At 34.3% G+C, this 21,841-nt stretch overlaps 4 protein-coding genes across 5 annotated transcripts; 2 read left to right on the top strand and 2 right to left on the bottom strand.

Annotated features, from left to right (window-relative positions):
- Positions 1 to 907: 907 nt before the first annotated feature.
- On the bottom strand, positions 908 to 5,619 carry LOC130895499 (uncharacterized). Of its 2 annotated transcripts, none has more exons than XM_057802824.1 (10): positions 5,460 to 5,619; positions 4,620 to 5,083; positions 4,375 to 4,561; positions 4,077 to 4,312; positions 3,744 to 3,986; positions 3,420 to 3,644; positions 3,098 to 3,347; positions 2,841 to 3,001; positions 2,587 to 2,715; positions 908 to 1,269 (listed from the first exon to the last, which is right to left on the bottom strand). In XM_057802824.1, the coding sequence occupies exons 2-10, from the start codon at positions 5,046 to 5,048 to the stop codon at positions 1,084 to 1,086; spliced, it is 2,046 nt and encodes a 681-aa protein (XP_057658807.1). In that variant the 5' UTR covers positions 5,049 to 5,083; positions 5,460 to 5,619; the 3' UTR covers positions 908 to 1,083. The 2 variants fall into 2 exon arrangements, with proteins under 2 accessions (XP_057658807.1, XP_057658806.1); XM_057802823.1 differs by lacking the exon at positions 5,460 to 5,619 and adding an exon at positions 5,288 to 5,435.
- A 208-nt stretch (positions 5,620 to 5,827) lies between these two features.
- Positions 5,828 to 7,669, bottom strand: LOC130895498 (uncharacterized). Its single transcript, XM_057802822.1, has 3 exons — positions 7,400 to 7,669; positions 6,664 to 6,834; positions 5,828 to 6,552 (listed from the first exon to the last, which is right to left on the bottom strand). Exons 1-3 carry the CDS (start codon positions 7,458 to 7,460, stop codon positions 6,356 to 6,358), a joined length of 429 nt encoding a protein of 142 aa, XP_057658805.1. The 5' UTR covers positions 7,461 to 7,669; the 3' UTR covers positions 5,828 to 6,355.
- Positions 7,670 to 8,772: 1,103 nt separating this feature from the next.
- Positions 8,773 to 18,573, top strand: LOC130895840 (mucin-2-like). The gene is made up of 3 exons (XM_057803390.1): positions 8,773 to 8,999; positions 9,095 to 9,118; positions 14,488 to 18,573. The coding sequence occupies exons 1-3, from the start codon at positions 8,921 to 8,923 to the stop codon at positions 18,369 to 18,371; spliced, it is 3,987 nt and encodes a 1,328-aa protein (XP_057659373.1). The 5' UTR covers positions 8,773 to 8,920; the 3' UTR covers positions 18,372 to 18,573.
- A 363-nt stretch (positions 18,574 to 18,936) lies between these two features.
- LOC130895842 (mucin-2-like) lies at positions 18,937 to 21,785 on the top strand. The gene is made up of 2 exons (XM_057803393.1): positions 18,937 to 19,170; positions 19,237 to 21,785. Exons 1-2 carry the CDS (start codon positions 18,948 to 18,950, stop codon positions 21,678 to 21,680), a joined length of 2,667 nt encoding a protein of 888 aa, XP_057659376.1. The 5' UTR covers positions 18,937 to 18,947; the 3' UTR covers positions 21,681 to 21,785.
- Positions 21,786 to 21,841: the final 56 nt, after the last annotated feature.

Raw genomic sequence — 21,841 nt, 5'->3', positions numbered from 1 at the left:
GATATTGGACCCCTTAAAGTCACAATTAACTCACGTTCTATTGAACTATTTCAATTAAATTTCAATAATTTTATTGGATTTAATATTTCGGTTATATTCCTTTTTAATTTTTTTAAATAGTAGATTTTTCAATACAAATCAACAGATCGAGCTTTTATTTCAAACCCAAGTATATTTCTTTTTCTAACTTCATCGGGGGTTGCAATGCAAAAAAAGATCAGAATAAATTTAATATTCTTGAACGAGAAAATATTTTTTTTTCTAAAATTCAAATTATAAATGTGAAATTAAATTTTGAAGAGGCTTTTATATCTAATTATGCACTTGTGTATGTGAAACCGGGCCTGAAATTGCCTGAAAGCGAGCGAAAGTTAAAAGCTTCAGACTCCCAGAAACCGTTGAAGTTGGTTGTAATATTGTGACAGCTCCATCACCGCTAGGTATTTCGATATTTTCACAAAATAGAAAAATCGTTCATTTAGAAACAATTTCTAAACAAAATCAGTAAGTTTATTAATTATATTTTTAATATAAAACACGTAAAAATAGAAAAAGTTATATATTCAGTCTAATTTTTAGAAAGTTCGATGTCTTCTCAATTAACGGAAAACTTCACCCAGATCAATTATGTCAATTCGGAGGAAAATGAAAACCAATCTTTTTTTATATCGAAAGGATTTGGAATTCTGATGCTTTTTTTAGTAACAGGATTGATTAGCACTTTGATGTGCTTAACGTTGAAAAAGGACACTGGATATTTGTGGCCGCTAGAAGGAAGCGCTGAACAAAAAGGACGAGAAATTGATGAGAATCCTTCGAAAGGCGAATGCGAAACCTCGGAAATGTTTAAAGATTCATAATTATGTTGTTATAGAAATAAAACAATATTAATAATATTAATACAATTTATTTTTTATCATTTAATACAGTAATTTTTAAATCTTAACATATAATCGTAGTGCAAAAATTATAAACATCATATTTTGTACGTTTAGCTTGTCCTACGAAATTTGTGAAAAACTGCTTTCCTAAAATTTCATTCAATAATCAATCATCAACACTTATCAGGCGGTAACAGAAACTTCATTTATAAAATTGATTTTCGTCTTTGAATTTTGTTCTTCCAACAGTTTGCAACACGTCTCCTTGTATATCGCCGAAATCGTAGCCGATAAAATTGTCATTAAGAGTTTCGCGTAATTTTAGTGAAAACATTTGAGTTATAAACGTAACCATTTCTTTTTTCTTGCTATCCACATTGCTGAAATGCTGAAAATACCGTTAAAGACAAAAAGATCCCAATTATTTTCATATAAGGATAAGATTCAAACAGGAAATAAGCAGAGCGTCCGCTATATGTAAGGGGTTTTCCAATAAGAAGTGTTATTTTTATATGCCGTTAATAATGGAACACAACATCAGCCAAATGGCCGCCACGACTGCGCTTACGGGACCATATCCTTTTCATGAAATTTTCCGTAACCAAATTGCAAAGCGGCTGCCCTATGTCTTCGATAGCCTCACGAATTCCACCTTTGAGGTCTTGAATCGATGCTGGACTGTTGGTGTAGACCTTATCTTTCACGTGGCCCCAAAGGAAAAAGTCGCAAGGTGTTAAATCACAAGATCTCGGTGGCCAATTGTGATCACCTCTTTTTTCTCGTAAAAGATCGATGGTTTTGTTGCTTGTGTGGCACGTAGCGCCGTCTTGTTGAAAGTAAACGTTGTCCACTTAATTACCATCCAATTCCGGTCATAAAAAATCATTAATCATCTCTCGATAGCGCAATCCATTCACCGTAACTGTTGCTCTAGCCTCATTTTCGAAAAAGTAGGGTCCAATGACACCGCCAGACCATAAACCGCATCAAAAAGTCACGCGTTGAGGATGGAGAGGATTTTCAACAATAACTCTTGGGTTTTCCGAGCCTCAGATTCGACAATTTTGTTTGTTGACGTAACCACCAAGGTGGAAATGGGCCTCATCAGTTAAGATGATTTTTCAATGAAATTCCGGATCATTTTCATGCATTTCAAGGACCCAATCAGCAAAGACACGACGTTTTTGATGATCGGCCGGCTTGAGTTCTTATTTTAACTGAGCTTTATAGGCCTTAATACCCAAGTCTTTATGCAAAATACGGTGTAATGACGTTTGTGAAATGGCTAATTCCCATGAACGACGAGAAATGGACAAACCTGGGTTTTCTTGAGCGACGTGCACGGGTTTTATTCTTCACATCACTAACTTGTCCCAACAGCTCAAATTTTTCCACCAATTTCTGTATTGCGGTCCGAGAAGGTGCTTCACGTCGAACCAAAAATGTTTTAGTTTTACGAACCGTCTCTGCCAAACTTTCACCATTTTTATAGTGAATTTTAATAATTTCAATGAGTTGTTGAAGCGTGTATCGTTCCATTTTCATTAATGGCGTAGTTTCTACTTGTCAAATGTCAAAAAATGACAGCTTCAAAAGTGACATTTACCGAAATAGCGGGCTGTTCAAAATAACACCTCTTATTGGAAAACCTTTAGATATGAAACTATTGATGGTATTTTTAAAGAAAAAAAAAACAGTTACTCACTTCTGCAAATGCGTTGCAATAATTGATGAAATATTTCAAGTCTCTAAAAACTTCATCAATATACGCGTACTCTTGGGATTTCAATTTTTCCATTATTCCATCAACATCGATAGCGGGTGAGAAATAATTCTGCGATAAGAAAACAAAATCCTATTCCCAATTCATACGTTGAATATAAATTTTAAAAATATCGATAAAACCACGATAGTTTCAATATTAAAACTTATGAAATTAATTTTTAAAATCCCACTTACTTTATCTGACTCTTCGAGTCCATCCAACACGTCGTATTTTCTTAATTCTGTCAACAAATCTCGTAAAGCGGCAATACCAGCATAAGTAATGCCCGAATCATTTTCATATTCGTTGACGCTTTTCTTGGGAGGTGATTTTCTCATTTTTCTAATTGTTTCCTCTTAGAAAAATTCGAATTATTAGAACGATAAAAATATTGTCAAATTATTGACAAATGACATCAAAAGGTGTAGAAAAGAATACGAGGATCAATTACCTGAAACTCCATTTAGAGGCGGTTCTTTGTCTGTCTTCAGAGTGTGTTTACTGCGTTGTAAAATTTTATTAGCAGACGGTTTTTGAGCTTCGTTATCTAATTGAGGCGAAGACTCATATAAAGATGACGAATCTACGTAAAATGTCCTTATATCTTGTGTAGATGTCGAAACTGGAGAAGGTTCGCCGAAATCAGAAAAATTACTAGTTAACAACCATTCGTGTACGTTAAGATGGGATGCCAGATTGAGCTGAACGGAAAAATATATGAAACGAATCAATTTTGAAAATCAAATTTTTTTGTTGATTATTTTTCATCGTACCTCAAGTTCCGCTTCCGGTGTTATATTATTCTGTAGAATTTTTACGTCTCCCGATTTTTTAATTCCCGCCACGTTGATATTAGTCCAGTATCTATCGTTAGTTGTTTGCGCTTTGTTAACATTTTGAGCAGTTTCTAAAAATTCAATGGCTCTCGGACTCGAAATCGTACCGCCGTCGTTACTGTCCCTTTTTGGTACGTTGTAACTACCCGGTTTCATGTACACCTTCAAAAAAAGTTATTTCACAATCCAGTCGCAAGAAATACTAACTTTATTATCAACTGTTCAACAATAACATGAAAATAATTAATTTTCTAAACTCACTCTCCGTTCCTCTTCGGAATCGAATCCTTCTTTCATCGTACAAAAATCCCCGGAATATGTTTGATTAGCTTGGTCGACGGTTTCGGTTGTCTGATTGGTCGGGAGTCGAATCAATCCTCGAACGTTCGTTGATCTTGAATTATTGATTGATATGTTGGTCAATGTTGAAGTAGAAACATTTTGACCAGTCGAAGATTTTTTCTCGGAATTCTCGGGTGTAGAAGTTTTTATTATATTATTCACCTGAACAACGATACGAAAAAATATTTGCTAACAGCTAACTTTATCTAGATTGATGACGTTATTTATAGTAATTTTTTTTATCTAACATACCTGGGGTGGAACGAGGTTATTATCCAAATTATAAAATACTCTAGTCAATTGAGAAGCCAATTCCATAGTTTCCCTCTCCCACCGTACGTAACAGGCACGAAATTCAGGCGTTAGCTCCTTCTCGATTTTACCGAGACTAGCGCCATCTCTATTTTCCCAATATCCTTTAAGGATGTGCCAACAATTCGTCAAACGAACGAAAGCGTAAATGAAATCCTTGGTAGCCCAAGGGATACCTAAAAGTTGGACAAAGTCTTTCAGCTTTTCAACTGTTATTTATTTTAATCTATTCAATTACCTTGAGAATGTATGTTTGAAATGGTCGTGCATGGTTTTAAAATTTCGGATCTTGTTCTAATACAGAGATTTTGAATGTTTCTGAAACATGGTCGATTTCTGTTTCGATAAGCGATTTGTTCGGCCGTCAAACAACTACGTTCTAGAAATTTCACGAAATTATCCGGGACCGTAGCTTCGGAATTATCCTAATATAAATTCGAAAATTAATATGATTTTTGAGAAATTTTTAATTTGATTAAGTACCGTTAACAGCAACTCATTAACCGGTGGTGTAATTTGACCGTAATCGATCGTTTCGTTCATACGTTCAACATCGCTATTCTCTTCTTGAGAACCAGCTTTTTCTCTTTTTTCCTTCGCAACGCCACCAAAAACGACGTCGGTAGTTGTGAGCGAAGTACTACCGTAAATTGGTGTATTATTATTTACATGACTACTCATAGGTACCGAAAATTGATTTCCCATGTTATACTGCGTATATTGGTAATGCTGTAAATAAGGTCTTGGTACTGGTGGGGGAGTGTAAGTCAGCAGAGAAGGTACTGGGGTTCTATAACCCACGGCTGGGTAATAGGTTGGGTAAACGTTACTTTGACAGTTGCACATGTGATGCATGTGCAAATGTACGTTTTGTTGTTGGCTGGTACTGCTTTCGGTACGATTTGGATCCATTTTATATGAATGTATGCTTTTAGACGGTAGGTTTCCTGAAAAAACGTGTAAATACAAAATGGACCGATATTTCAATCAATACATTTATTCGATTAATTAAAACGCAACAATGAAAGTCATTTCTCGAATTGTTGTTGGCTACCTTGGTCAATCGACTATTCCCGTTTTTTTTTTTTTTTAATTTGAAATCGAGAGAAAACACATAATATTGTTAATAAAAAATTTCTGTAGATACTTACAATTTTTTTAGCATATTAATAATATCGACAACCGTTTTGATGGCCGTAATAGAACAAACAAAAATGTTTTATTTTGTTTTATGTTGTCAAATAAATGATAATTTCCATCGTTTAAAAAATCATTTATTTAAAAATAAACCAACCGAATTAGAAAAAGTATTTCATCACTTACCTATTATTCCTTACTCTCTAGAAGTAAAACTATTTAACATTTAAACTCGAATCAAAAAACGTTAACATGCGTGCTGACAATAAACTGTCAAAATTCCATCCAATGACATATAATGTTTGACAACTGACTAGATTCGACTGCATTTAATTCTTTCGAAATCGTTGTCAAAAGTGACTTTTCTAGGTTAACTTTAATTTTTGAAGCTCCTTGAGAGGAGACAGCGATTATGACAACTTGGTTTTATCAAATAAACAAACAAAATATTACGAGTTAAGAATTAAGGAAATTGTTAGCTATTTAATTTTATAAATAATACCTCGATCGATTCTGTTTATTTTAAGCAAAGTAGGAAGTAAAAAAAATCGAACTCGTTACTAAATATTTTATTCATTCAATTTCACATAATTATCATTGATTGTGGCAGTTTTATTTACAATTAACATTCCAATGAAGCGATTTGATCAGTATCTACAAAAACAACACTTAAAACTAGTTCGAATTGCGTTTATAATTTTCTGTGTTAATCTAATACAATATTCAATACATAAAGGACCTGAAATATAGATGACGTCAATTTCTAACTGTCTTAAATTTAACCAAATTTCGAACATTTGTCAAAATGTATTGACAATAACGCTCATATGAAATAAAAACATTTATTGGCATTTCTACTTGAAATTATCTTTTATAAATTCAATGTAAAAATGAATTTTTAACAATTTATTGCTAATCACTAAATCACGAAAGAAACAAATTTGTTTCTATATAACAATCACTACTTAAAACTGAAACATTACCATTAACAATTATAGCGTTCTGGGCCACAAAAACCAACTTTTAATGAAATAAGTATGATTTTATATATCAAACAAACATTTTTTTTCCTATTTCTAAATTTAAAAATTGAGTTTCAGTAAAACCAAACCAAAAACAAGAGAAAACGACGCCAAAATGGTGTAACTTCCGTTACAATCGTCAGTTTCACATGCGCAAACTTCTTGCCTTCCACCGAATCCTGATCGTTGATAACATCGATTATTGTAAGTGCTGTCTTCATATCCGCACGCTCTGATTACTCTACTATCTGGTAATACTGCAATAAAGTTTTACTTTCACAATTTTGATTGATAGTAGACGATATTCAAAACACTCTGTATTTCAATAACAAAAAATGTACATCTAATTTTCATATATTCATACTTACGACCGTTGACTTCAAAGTCGATGACTTGTTTGATTTTCCTACACAAAGAATAAGGTTTTCCTTTCCTTTCAGGGCACGGTTTCTTCATGTCCTCTGTAAGTTTGTTATTTTCATCTCCAAGGCATCGTTTATCGTTAACACTGTTACAATCATAACATGATAACCCGGTACCTAAACAAAAAGTTGTCTGAAATAATTCTCTTTCCAATAACACTCAGATTTATCTTAGCATTGGTCTTTCGAAATCTAATGAAAGCATGGTTTGGAAAATAATACGAAATCGAATAATTTTCACTGAAAACATTTTTTTTTAATTATCACCTAGTCTTTCTATGATTCCATAACTTTGTAAGGCTATTTATAGTTTCTGTACGTGGCTCAGGAAAACACTGACTATTGATTTTTAGAATTAGAAATACAAACGTAAATTGAAAAGTATTTTTTCGTAATTGTTTTTCGGCTTTTTTACTAAATAAAATCTATTGAGTAGTTGGAAATATCAATGACAATATCTGGAAACTAGAATGTTCAATCGGTGAATTGTTTGTGAATAAAAACGTTAATAAAAAAAATCGTGATAAAAATGATGATTTAAATTTTCTTGTTTATAAGTATTCTCAACGTTTCTTCGCCATTTAATCATAGATCTCCGTACTAGAGTAGCAAGAATTGAAACAAAAAAACATTTTTGGAATCTACTCACTCAATTTATGGGAAAAAATTGATAAAAACTCACTTTTTTGAATACAAACCACGGCAATAACTAACAATCCAAAAAAACACTGCCACTGATTCATTTTTTTGTGCGTATGGATATATTTATTGGATCGATAGGAATTGCGGAATAAAATTTGGAACAAAAGGACACTGAAAGGGCCGCAAAAGACGTGATGGAAGGCAAAGAGAGACGGCCTCGCGAGAAAGAAATGAATACAGAGAGTGCGCGTCAACGAATTATACCAAAACGCCGGAAGAGGCCGTTTATAACGTTAAAAGTTAAATAAATAAATTGGAGTAGTGTTGATTCTTTATATCTGAGTTTTAAATCGCTATATTTTAGTTAAGACAACGATTAAGTCGATTTTAAATTATATAAACGCACCTATCGCGATCCATAATCTTACTCCCTTATTTCCAAAATATTTCCTAGTATACAGATCAATGGAAATGAGTGATAGAATAATGAAATGAAAGAAATGAAAACATATTTTCTCTGTGGTATTTTCACATTTTAAAAAGACCATTAAAAAATTTCGTTGCGAATCTTTGTGTATACGCTTTTCTTCAATAGTTATTTCTACCTTTATAAAATTGAAATTATAAGAAATCATGTGTTCCATAAACACATTTCGAATGATGAAACGAGTTAAATGGATAATCCACAATTTCCGCCTTATTATTCACACCATATTATTAAGATTACTAGACCATGAACTATTTAAATAGCTGCCTTATCCATTTAGGTGTCGTGAAAATACTTTTTTGAGTATCCCATTTAAACTGGTACGGTCAATAAGTCATAAATCGTAGCTGGAACGAAACTCGTTCGTTGAAATGTTCTTCATTGATGGTTCTAAATAGAAATAATTTTCTGCCTTAATGCTTATAAAAACGAGGCCGAAATGACGTCACATATTCTTTGAAATCATATAGTGTTAGAGATTATAATGATGTACTTGTACATGAAATGTTATTATAGGTGATTAACTCTATTTATATTCAATTACCGACGTTAGTAAGTTATCCTTGCAGGGCGACCCTAATATTAGATAGTGGATGCATTACTCTGTATAGTTAATAATCCAAGGCCACTCCGAAAATAAAAAAGACGAAGGATTCTACTATTAACAACGTTTTTTTCTCAAACCAACTGTCCATATAGGAGTATTACATATAATACAGACTGTAAACTTATGGTAAAAGATATTTTTGTATGTCTTTTGATATACAGATTGTCTTTAAATGATATTTTCAATTAAATTTTTTTATAGTTCCATTTTTCGTGGCACTACAATATTACCAAATACTAATATAAAAATATTAATTAAAATTGCAATTAAAAATATTGATTGAAAATCAATTGATGTAATAAAACGTAATCTAATGATGTAGGTGTTGAGTAAAAAGGAAAATAATAAAAAATTATAACGATATATTGTACTTCTTATCAAAATTATGGTGACGGCTTCATAAATCGTTTATAGAAACTCGTTTCGAATTCATTTCAAGTTGTAGTTTTTCACCTTATGGGCGTAAAATGTTAAATTTGTTACTGGTTCGTTTTTTGGGGTTACTCCTAACAATATGGATAGTATCGGGAGAAATATTTACGATAAGTGAGTTTTTTATCATTATATATTAATCATGTTCGTTATATCGAAACATTTACGAATATGCCATTTCTCTGTCAATTTATTCGAATTTTTTCCAGGAAACAGCATCGATTCCCAACTAAGTAAGTTTTTTGTCGAATTTTTAAAAATAATTTAGGGTATTACGTCCAACATTAAGAAACATATACGTAACAATCTTTTTAACTTCAAATATTTTCAAATTCAGTTATGTTGCGACTATATTTTTACCCTGTAGATGGCATTGAAACTACGGAACGTTTAAATCGAGATACGTTTGACGGTACTGCCAACGTTGATTATGTAATTCCCCTGGAACGCCCGTAATGATTTCGCTTACACTTTGGATCATATAAAAAAGAAGAAATTGTTTTTATTTATTTTAGATTGATTATTGCATAATAGAAACAATTGTTGGATTTAATACTCTTCAATTGATATTAAATTTTAAAATGAATATAATAAGTTAATGTGAATAATATGATAATGGTTTAGATTTCTAATTTTGTTACGTAAATTAATTATAAAAAATTGTTTACCATTTTAGCTTACTATATTCATTATTATTAATTATTTGGAATTCTAATGATTTGAACGTCGGATTGTATTGAAAATAAAGCAACTATAACATCACACAATAAGTCGTGTGACTGACACATAGATAGCGCTGCCATTGTCAAATTCATATGACGTTTATGAAGTATCAGCTTTCAAAAAACTAAGTTTGAAATTTCATGACATTTCGATTAGCCAGAAAAAAATTATAGCCATTTAAGTAAAGCTACTTTTGTTATTTTCAAAACAATTTCGTGTGTTAGTTTATCATTGCTTCTTGATGAGAAAAATATTGTAAAAGCTTAGTAATGGATTCAAAAATATTATCCGGACTCCGGAAGAATTATTTATTGATTTGCTGAATTTAAACGTGGTCGTACATATACCTATGATGGAACCAAGGTGAAACGGCCTCATTTTAGTAGATTAAATTGAACTATTTATACTTCGAATCGCTTCCTCAACCGTAGTATAGTCCAGATCTGGCCCTTAGTGACTACTGGCTACAAATTGCTGAAACTGAAGTTTATTTTGAGGCAAAAGACAAATCCTTCAACAAGTACGACATCGAGAGATTACATTTATGAATAAAATGGTTTTTCGACAAAAAAACTTTGTTTATCTTAGTTAGTCACACGATGTATTGTTATTTTGAAAATAGTTTTGGAAATTAATCATTTTTATTATTTATTTTATTAAATTTTTTATCAATATACCCGATGCTTCAAAGTAATTAAAACAGTGTTTCCCAAAATAGTAGGAAAGTTACTCGAAAATTTTGCTTGCAAAAATAATTAACCGTAATTTAGCTGTGACATATTATTTACCATCAAACAATTAAATGATGGATGTCCCAAAAAGTGAGCACTATTAGAGTTTGACGTTTGAAGTTTTAAATGGAGTTTTTATGGTCAAAATCGGATGGTATGGAAACTCAACACTGGCCGCCATAATTGTGTTATCTATTTCTTTAGGATTTTTGAAATCTTAGACGGTCATCGGTCGGTCATAATAAACGATACATTGTTTTATTTTTTGACAGTAAAATTTTAAATTCAATTTGGGAGCAGCTTTAGATTAATTTTTTGATAGATCTCGTAAATGCGAATTTTTTCAAACTTTAACATAAACTTTTCTTTGGTAAATACAAAAAGTCGTGAAATATTAATAGAATATATAGTAGAATAAGTTAACATTTCCATTTACATCATGAAGTGAAATCCTAAACGAAATTTCTGCATTCTCAGCGGGTCTTAGTGTGCAGATTCAAAAATTATTGCAATTTGGGAAACACTGGGTTAGAATACGGCCATCTTACAACAATTTAAATTAGAAATAAAATTTAGTAAACGTACCACTTTAGTAACGTATCATATTTAATCAACAAAGAAAAGTTTTAAAAATTCGCATTTCCGAAATTGGATCAATTATCAATCAAACTTTTCTTTGGTGTTTTAACAACTTTTGTTGATGTTATATAAATCGGTTACTAGAAGTTTTTATGTTTCTAAACAAGAAAAAATTGTGTTAAGTTACGTTAACAGGTAAGTGAGCGTTCCACTTAATTAAGTTGGATATACGATGTCATTCAAAATTTACAATTGATTAATAGTACTTTGACGTATATTTCGCGTAGTTTTAAAACTACTAGTTATTTGAAATTCAATCATGAAAATATAAGTGGTACGTATAATAAGTCAAATATTAAATTTTCTTAAACTGATTTAAATTCTTTTAGTATGCCGTTAAAATTAGAAATCCTGCTAATGGTTTTTAGAGGTTCAATATAGTTTCAAACGTTGTATATTTTCTAAAATAATAAAAAAATATCAGATATTTATAACGTTTTATCTTTTTGAAATAATTTCCAAAAAGTGTTCTTATTAATACATTTTACTTTTTCAATAATAAAATGCACTTTTATAAGATGGATCAAATAACGTACTTAATTTTGAGGTTATTCAGATCTACTGTTATACAGTGTGAAGCAAAACTTGGGATGACGACTATTTATCAGGACATGGCAAATAATTACCTTTCATTTATCACTTCTAAGTTACTTTTTCGACAATTTCTACTGAGCTTTTATGCTGGTATTTCGTGAAATGAATCAATTATGTGAGACTATTTTTATTTTTGACTTTTTTCGATTGATTCAGTAAATGTAGAAAGGATTTTGTTTGTAAATGTATATAATAAGGACTAGAGAATCCTTCTTAATTTCTATAAAGAGAGTTCGTATCGTATTATAATGAATTTTTTCCTCTAAAAACCATTTAGTCGTAATTTAGAAAATGTCAAGATTGATTGGCGAAAAATGTGTCTCAGAACAAGAATCATTGTTTAAATTCAAGCATGAATCTATATTCAAATTGATTAATTCCTTTACTTGAATAAATACCAGCTGTAATAATCATATCTTATGAGAGAAGTGAAAATGAAAGACAAATTGCCATGTCACTGTTGGTAAAAATAGCTTTCTACAATGTTAATCCACTCAAATCGTTTCCTATAGCAAATTAAACATATAAACAAACTGTTAATATATTTTATATCTGAATAACTACATATAATTCAATACAAAAGGCAAAGATATAAAATTTTTTTCAGAACTAGTGTTAAATGTCATTTTTAAGATAACAACAACGGTTCTTGTTCTTATATACTATAGTATATGTTTCTACTATTTGATCAATTCATAATATCTTATTGCTACAGAACCTGGAACATGCGAAGAAAGATGCAGTCATTTTGATGGTACCAACGTCTTTGTGAATTTGTTACCGAATTCCATGAACAATCTTATAGTCGTCGTCAATAGACCTATAAATAATTCTGACCATTATTTGCCCAAAATCAATATCTTTGTGAACGGATCATCGGATCAACCAACAAAAATATCGGATTGCGTAGATGTAAAAGAACTTGAGACAATAATTAATGCTACTTTGCCCCAAGAATGCTTGCCAAAAACTACATTCGAATCTGAACAAGGAGAAACAAACGTATGCGGAAGTACCACTACTGAGCAAGCTCCAGAGATAACATTTACAGAACCTGGAGGTACAACTATGCAGATTGAAACTAGTTTCAAACCAGACACAACAAATGCTACTGAAGTTACATATTTACCATTGATAGAAACTAGCACAAAACAGATTGAAACCGGTTCCCCAACAAGTTATACTGAAACTCCTGAGACTCCAGTAACTGAAACCACCACAGAGCTCATAGAAACTGGAGGTACAACTATGAATATTGAAACAAGTTTCGGACCAGAAACAACAAATGCTACTAAAGTTACAGAGATACCAATACTAGAAACCAGCACAAAACAGATTGAAACCGGTTCAACGTCGAAAACAAGTTATACTGAAACTCCTGAGACTCCAATAACTGAAACCACCACAGAGCTCATAGAAACTGGAGGTACAACTGAGCAAACTAAAACTAGTTTCGGACCAGAAACAACAAATGCTACTAAAGTTACAGAGATACCAATACTAGAAACTAGCACAAAACAGATTGAAACCGGTTCCCCAACAAGTACAACAAGTTATACTGAAGCTCCTGAAACTCCACTAGCTGAAACCACCACAGAGCAGATAGAACCTGGAGGTACAACTATGAATATTGAAACAGAAACAACAAATGCTACTGAACTTACAGAGATACCAATGCTAGAAACTAGCACAAAACAAATTGAGACCGGTTCCCCAACAAGTACAACAAGTTATACTGAAGCTCCTGAGACTCCAGTAACTGAAACCACCACAGAGCTCATAGAAACTGGAGGTACAACTATGAATATTGAAACAAGTTTCGAACCAGAAACAACAAATGCAACTGAACTTACATATTTACCATTGATAGAAGCTAGCACAAAACAGATTGAAACCGGTTCAACGTCGAAAACAACAAGTTATACTGAAGCTTCTGAGACTCCAATAGCTGAAGCTACCACAGAACAGATCGGAACTATTTCAACTCACAGAACAACAGATTCGGGTAGAATTTCTGAGTCTCCAGCTTCAGAAGGTACTACGGAGCAAATCGCAACTGTTTCCATTCCCGAAACAACAGAATTTACTGTAGCTTCCAAAACTCCATTATCAGAAACCACCACGGTGCAGACTGAAACCAGTTCTATGTATAAAACAACAGAATATAATAAAACAGCAGAGCCTTCAATGTCAGAAACCACCAAGGAGCTGATTGAAACTAGTTCCACGTACAGAACACCGGATTCTATAACCGAAACAACGAAATACTCCGAGATAGAAACAAGCTTGCCAAACGTAACCCCCTCAACATTCTTCCCTCCTACTTCTCCTGTAATAAATGAAACTGTAACTAGTTCGGCAGAAACCTCTACCGAAGCTGTTACTGGTCAAGGGACCAAAATGTCTGCTTTAGTTGTTAAATGCGTTACTATAGAAGTAGAAGCAGTTTTGAAAAGTTTAAAGATTGTCAGGGAGGATCAGACAATCGGTAGTATATCATTAGAGGAATGCATGAAAAATGGAGAAAATGGTACTGTTATCATACCACTGCCTATGAGTACTCCTTGAAGCATTCCATTCAGTACTACTTTCGTTTGCATTCATAAAACTCAATTATGCTTAAAGAAATGAGTTTTGTAATTGTATTTATTTAGTATTAATAAACAATCAAGTATCTTTTCTACCACAATGATTTTTATTCACATTTGATTCCCATGCATATACAAGATTTTTTTTGCGAAAACATTTACCAAAAAATAGCGATCAGAATTTCAAGCTCAATAGTAAACGATTCGAGGTATTGATTTGAAACTATCATATTTATACTACTACACATTTGAAACTGTATTTGAACCCCAAACGCATATATATATTTCCCCGTTTTTATACATAACATACTTATTTTATTCCTACAGGACACGGTACAACATCTCCAGTATGTTCTCAAGAATGCTATGCTGATGAAAATAATAACTTATTCCTTAACTTCTTGCCCAATACTATGAATACTGTTGTAGTAGTCATCAAGGAATCCAAAAATTTCAAGAAACACTTCTTCCGAAAAATAGATGAGAGCATTAACATCGTTCCATTTAGCCCTCTTCTAACTACAGTTTGTAACGTTGAAGATATGATTGCAACACCAGAAGAATGTTCATTTGCTTCTAAGCCTACAAAAGCTACTGAATGTTTCAACGAAACTACAACCGAGAAAACAGAAAGAGTAACTCCATTCGCTACAACTAGTTACTCTACGGAATCTACCGAGCCAATTCCAACAAAAGAACATACTCCATATGCTGAAGTTAGTTCTACAACAGGTCCAATAGAAAACACTGCTAGTTCAATATCCACTATCATATCTCCACATTTTGAAACTACACCTAGTATAATATCAACAATATATACAAAATATAATGAAACAACAATGTCTCAAATATCAGAAGGAACCACAGTACAAATTGAAACCGTTTCTACAACCAAAATACCTATGTACCCTGGAAGTTCTGGAATTCCAATATGGGATACCACCACGGATCAGTTAGGAACTGGAAGTACTACTATGCAAATTGAAACTAGTTTCAAACCAGGAACAACAAAAACTACTGAATTTCCAGAGCTACCATTGCTAGAAACTATCACAACACAAAATGAAACTGATTCATCATCAAAAACAACAAGTTATACTGAAGCTCCTGAGACTCCAGTATCAGACACCACCACAGAACAGATAGGAACTGGAAGCACCTCTAAGCAAATTGAAACAAGTTCCACATTTGAAACGACAGAGCATACTGAAGTGCCAGAGGTACCATTGCTAGAAACTAGCACAAAACTGATGGAAACTATCTCCACTTCAATATCAACAAGTTATACTGAAGGAACCAAGACTCCAGTATCAGACACCACCACAGAACAGATAGGAACTGGAAGCACCTCTAAGCAAATTGAAACAAGTTCCACATTCGAAACAACTGAACCTACTGAAGTGCCAGAGGTACCATTGCTAGAAACTAGCACAAAACTGATGGAAACTATCTCCACTTCAATATCAACAAGTTATACTGAAGGACCCAAGACTCCAGTATCAGACACCACCACAGAACAGATGGGAACTGGAAGCACCTCTAAGCAAATTGAAACAAGTTCCACATTCGAAACAACTGAACCTACTGAAGTGCCAGAGGTACCCTTACTGGAAATTAGCACAAAACTGATGGAAACCAGCTCCACTTCAACATCAACAAGTTATACTGAAGGTCCTGAGACTCCAGTATCAGACACCACCACAGAGCAGATGGGAACTGGTAGCACCTCTAAGCAAATTGAAACAAGTTCCACATTTGAAACGACAGAGCATACTGAAGTGCCAGAGGTACCATTGCTAGAAACTAGCACAAAACTGATGGAAACTATCTCCACTTCAATATCAACAAGTTATACTGAAGGACCCAAGACTCCAGTATCAGACACCACCACAGAGCAGATGGGAACTGGAAGCACCTCTAAGCAAATTGAAACAAGTTCCACATTTGAAACGACAGAGCATACTGAAGTGCCAGAGATACCATTGCTAGAAACTAGCACAAAACTGATGGAAACCAGCTCCACTTCAATATCAACAAGTTATACTGAAGGTCCTGAGACTCCAGTATCAGACACCACCACAGAACAGATAGGAACTGGAAGCACCTCTAAGCAAATTGAAACAAGTTCCACATTTGAAACGACAGAGCATACTGAAGTACCAGAGGTACCATTGCTAGAAACTAGCACAAAACTGATGGAAACCAGCTCCACTTCAATATCAACAGGTTATACTGAAGGTCCTGAGACTCCAGTATCAGACACCACCACAGAGCAGATGGGAACTGGTAGCACCTCTAAGCAAATTGAAACAAGTTCCACATTTGAAACGACAGAGCATACTGAAGTACCAGAGGTACCATTGCTAGAAACTAGCACAAAACTGATGGAAACCAGCTCCACTTCAATATCAACAGGTTATACTGAAGGTCCTGAGACTCCAGTATCAGACACCATCACAGAGCAGATGGGAACTGGAAGCACCTCTAAGCAAATTGAAACAAGTTCCACATTGGAAACAACAGAGCATACTGAAGTGCCAGAGGTACCATTGCTAGAAACTAGCACAAAACTGATGGAAACCAGCTCCACTTCAATATCAACAAGTTATACTGAAGGTCCTGAGACTCCAGTATCAGACACCACCACAGAGCAGATGGGAACTGGTAGCACCTCTAAGCAAATTGAAACAAGTTCCACATTTGAAACGACAGAGCATACTGAAGTTCCTGAGGTACCATTACTGGAAATTAGCACAAAACTGATGGAAACCAGCTCCACTTCAACATCAACAAGTTATACTGAGGGTCCTGAGACTCCAGTATCAGACACCACCACAGAACAGATAGGAACTGGAAGCACCTCTAAGCAAATTGAAACAAGTTCCACATTCGAAACAACTGAACCTACTGAAGTGCCAGAGGTACCATTGCTAGAAACTAGCACAAAACTGATGGAAACTATCTCCACTTCAATATCAACAAGTTATACTGAAGGACCCAAGACTCCAGTATCAGACACCACCACAGAACAGATGGGAACTGGAAGCACCTCTAAGCAAATTGAAACAAGTTCCACATTCGAAACAACTGAACCTACTGAAGTGCCAGAGGTACCATTACTGGAAATTAGCACAAAACTGATGGAAACCAGCTCCACTTCAACATCAACAAGTTATACTGAAGGTCCTGAGACTCCAGTATCAGACACCACCACAGAGCAGATGGGAACTGGTAGCACCTCTAAGCAAATTGAAACAAGTTCCACATTTGAAACGACAGAGCATACTGAAGTACCAGAGGTACCATTGCTAGAAACTAGCACAAAACTGATGGAAACCAGCTCCACTTCAATATCAACAGGTTATACTGAAGGTCCTGAGACTCCAGTATCAGACACCACCACAGAGCAGATGGGAACTGGAAGCACCTCTAAGCAAATTGAAACAAGTTCCACATTTGAAACGACAGAGCATACTGAAGTGCCAGAGGTACCATTGCTAGAAACTAGCACAAAACTGATGGAAACCAGCTCCACTTCAATATCAACAAGTTATACTGAAGGTCCTGAGACTCCAGTATCAGACACCACCACAGAACAGATGGGAACTGGTAGCACCTCTAAGCAAATTGAAACAAGTTCCACATTCGAAACAACTGAACCTACTGAAGTGCCAGAGGTACCATTGCTAGAAACTAGCACAAAACTGATGGAAACTATCTCCACTTCAATATCAACAAGTTATACTGAAGGACCCGAGACTCCAGTATCAGACACCACCACAGAGCAGATTGGAACCATCTCAACTCATAGTGTAACAGAAGTTAGTGAAACATCAAAAGGTACTACGATGCACATTGGAACATTTTCCATACCCAAGGAAACAGTGTTTACTGTAGTTTCTGAAGTTCCATTATCGGAAACCACCACGCAACAGACTGAAGGTTCTATGTATAGTGAAAGATCTGAATCTCCAATATCAGAAAGTACAATTCAAGCAGCCTCTACTAAGCTGACTACAGAAACTCCTCCAGAGAGTACGACTAAAATTTCAGTTGTAGTCATCGAATGCATTTCAATAGAACTAGAAGCAAGTTTAAGAAGCTTAATGATCATTGATACTGAAAACCCAGAAACGAAATTGTCATTAGACGAGTGTTTGAAAAATAAAAAAAATAAAGAGAAGAGCATAGTGCTTCCGGTGTCTATGTAACCAAACTAAAAAATTTCACATGAAAAATATTGGTGTTTCGGATTGAAATATTATTTTTTTGTTTTAATAGTTTTTAGATACTCTATTCTATTTGTTATTATATAGCGTATCATACTGTATAAATTATGCTACTTAATTATTTGCGTTTGTTAAAAATCGAAAATTCTCATGATTTTTGCAAAATAAAATTTTGAATTCTGAAGTATATCTCTAACAGAAGCTACCTCGAATATCATAATAGCTTCCCAAATTTCATAACTACATTTGGTGTATGGAATCGCGTTCTATCAACCACTTACTTTTCTTAATTTAACATAACTTTGCAAATATTTCGCTATTCTATGGAAGGTACATATATTTATAAAATTATGGAGCAGAATCATCAGATTATTGTTGAAATGGATGTGAGGGAAAAACAACGAGGCATCGCTTGGAAAACAAGGTAATGTGTATTTACTCCAGATATAGCAATTACAACCAAGTTTCCTACATATATAAAGTGTTCGAAGAAATGGAGCGTATACTTTACAATAATTTTTTCATTAGTATATATTTTTTTCCGCAGATCAACTACAAATGATCGATAAATCGCATTTATCGCGATCAACAGTAATTCTTTACATCAACGCTGATACCAATATATGGTTCAATGTTCAACCGAATAGCACCAACTCTATAACGATGTATCATTTGGATCTAGATTGCGTGACAAAATACGCAAAGGAAAGTGAAGAATCAATGAAATGTAGAAATGAAAATTATATTAAGAAAACTGTTGTCATGAATAAGCCGACGGAACGTAAGTTATTTTTTCTTCACTTCCCAATCTCATTCTGTTATTTATATATCCTTATTTAATTTTTAGCATCCCTTCCAATTACAACAGAATCAAATATCTCATCTAAGGGAACAGAATCAACAATTTCTCCAATCGTTGTTACAGAAACATCTTTTCCATATGCTGCAACGGAATCAACAATCGCTTCATTCTATGTAACAAAATCAACGCCTATTCCATCCAGTACAACTGCTCCATTTAGTGCAATTACTGTTCCATCTAATGCGTCGGAATTGGAATCAACAATTTCTTCATTCATTGTTTCAAAATCGACAGCTGTACCGTCAATTGCGACAATCTATGCAACTGACACGGAATCAACAGCTATTCCGAATAGTGCATCTAAATCAACAACTGTTACATCTAATATAACAGCGCAAATTGATTCATCAACAGTTGTTCCATCCGGTGAAATAAAATGGACGACTACTCCACTCACTTTCACGCCTACGACTGTTCCATCTAGTGTAACGGAACAAAAAATCGATGCATCAACTGTAACTAAATCAACGGCTGTTCCATCCGGTGAAATAAAATGGACGACAGCTCCACACATTTTCACGCCTACGACTGTTCCATCTAGTGTAACGGAACAAAAAATCGATGCATCAACTGTAACTAAGTCAACGGCTGTTCCATCCGGTGAAATAAAATGGACGACAGCTCCACACATTTTCACGCCTACGACTGTTCCATCTAGTGTAACGGAACAAAAAATCGATGCATCAACTGTAACTAAATCAACGGCTGTTCCATCCGGTGAAATAAAATGGACGACAGCTCCACACATTTTCACGCCTACGACTGTTCCATCTAGTGTAACGGAACAAAAAATCGATGCATCAACTGTAACTAAGTCAACGGCTGTTCCATCCGGTGAAATAAAATGGACGACAGCTCCACACATTTTCACGCCTACGACTGTTCCATCTAGTGTAACGGAACAAAAAATCGATGCATCAACTGTAACTAAGTCAACGGCTGTTCCATCCGGTGAAATAAAATGGACGACAGCTCCACACATTTTCACGCCTACGACTGTTCCATCTAGTGTAACGGAACAAAAAATCGATGTATCAACTGTAAGTAAATCAACGGCTGTTCCATCCGGTGAAATAAAATGGACGACAGCTCCACACATTTTCACGCCTACGACTGTTCCATCTAGTGTAACGGAACAAAAAATCGATGCATCAACTGTAACTATGTCAACGGCTGTTCCATCCGGTGAAATAAAATGGACGACAGCTCCACACATTTTCACGCCTACGACTGTTCCATCTAGTGTAACGGAACAAAAAATCGATGTATCAACTGTAAGTAAATCAACAGCTGTTCCATCCGGTGAAATAAAATGGACGACAGCTCCACACATTTTCACGCCTACGACTGTTCCATCTAGTGTAACGGAACAAAAAATCGATGTATCAACTGTAAGTAAATCAACAGCTGTTCCATCCGGTGAAATAAAATGGACGACAGCTCCACACATTTTTACGCCTACGACTGTTCCATCTAGTGTAACGGAACAAAAAATCGATTCATCAACAGTTGGCCCATCCGGTGGAATAAAATGGACTACAGCTCCACTTACTTTCAGGCCTACAACTGCTCCATCTAGTGTGACGGAATTCGTTATGAATCCCTTCACTCCGACAAAGTCAGCAGAATGGTCCAGGTATCCAAGCGGGTCGAAGTATATGATGTACACTTTAATGAGACCGTACATGAAGTACCAGCCGAACGTATTATTCACTGTATTGAATGGACTGTGGACAAATTACGCACCGTTCTTTAATATGCTATTTAAAATGTACAAATCGTATAAAATTATCACTCCAGAACAAACATGGAAGTTACATGGTATCTACAATCTCTACGCATCCCAGATATGTGATCAATTAAACTATTATATGACGCTACCCATGGGACTATCGTCTCCTGATGCGAAGCAATGGTTAAAACAAAACTTTAGAGGAGATAACTCGCAATCGATGGTGTTACAACAATGTTTACCTTATATCCACCAAAAGCAATACATGAATTCCCAACGTTATAAAATATACAACATTTATACCAAAGGGTTAGGTGATTACACTCCTTTTATGAATTTGTTAAATAATAAAATGATCCAATGGAATAACTTCGAGACGGTCAATGAAATGTTTGGAATCAACCAAATAGAAAATCAAGGAAAAAACCTTTACGTGAATGGACCCAACAAATTCAAACCAAGGAAAAAAGAAGAATCAAACTCACAAACACCGTTCTTTTGGAATCCAGATATCTACGCTTCTTACCCCGGCTTTCCCAATATTAGATCAACTAAATTAAATGTATCTGCTGTTAACGAAATTATGGATCCCACGACGCCAATCGTTCCATATTCCAAAGGTATATCTTGCAGCAGGATTTTATCTTTGTTAGGTTTGATAAATTCGTGCTTATGCAAAAAAGATGGAAATATATGATTAAATTTAACATAACCTCACTGTTCACATTATATAAAATTTGTTATTACAGTATGTGTACATATATTATATATATTTAATATAGTTATTATCGAAATATGATAATCAATTTTTTTGTCCAATATACGGACCACTCATACAAAACATTTTAGCCTGTGCGA

This window comes from Diorhabda carinulata, chromosome 6 (genome assembly GCF_026250575.1).
Source record: "Diorhabda carinulata isolate Delta chromosome 6, icDioCari1.1, whole genome shotgun sequence".
In the NCBI taxonomy this organism is placed as follows: Eukaryota; Metazoa; Arthropoda; class Insecta; order Coleoptera; family Chrysomelidae; genus Diorhabda; species Diorhabda carinulata.
This window is presented reverse-complemented; position numbering and strand designations above follow the sequence as displayed.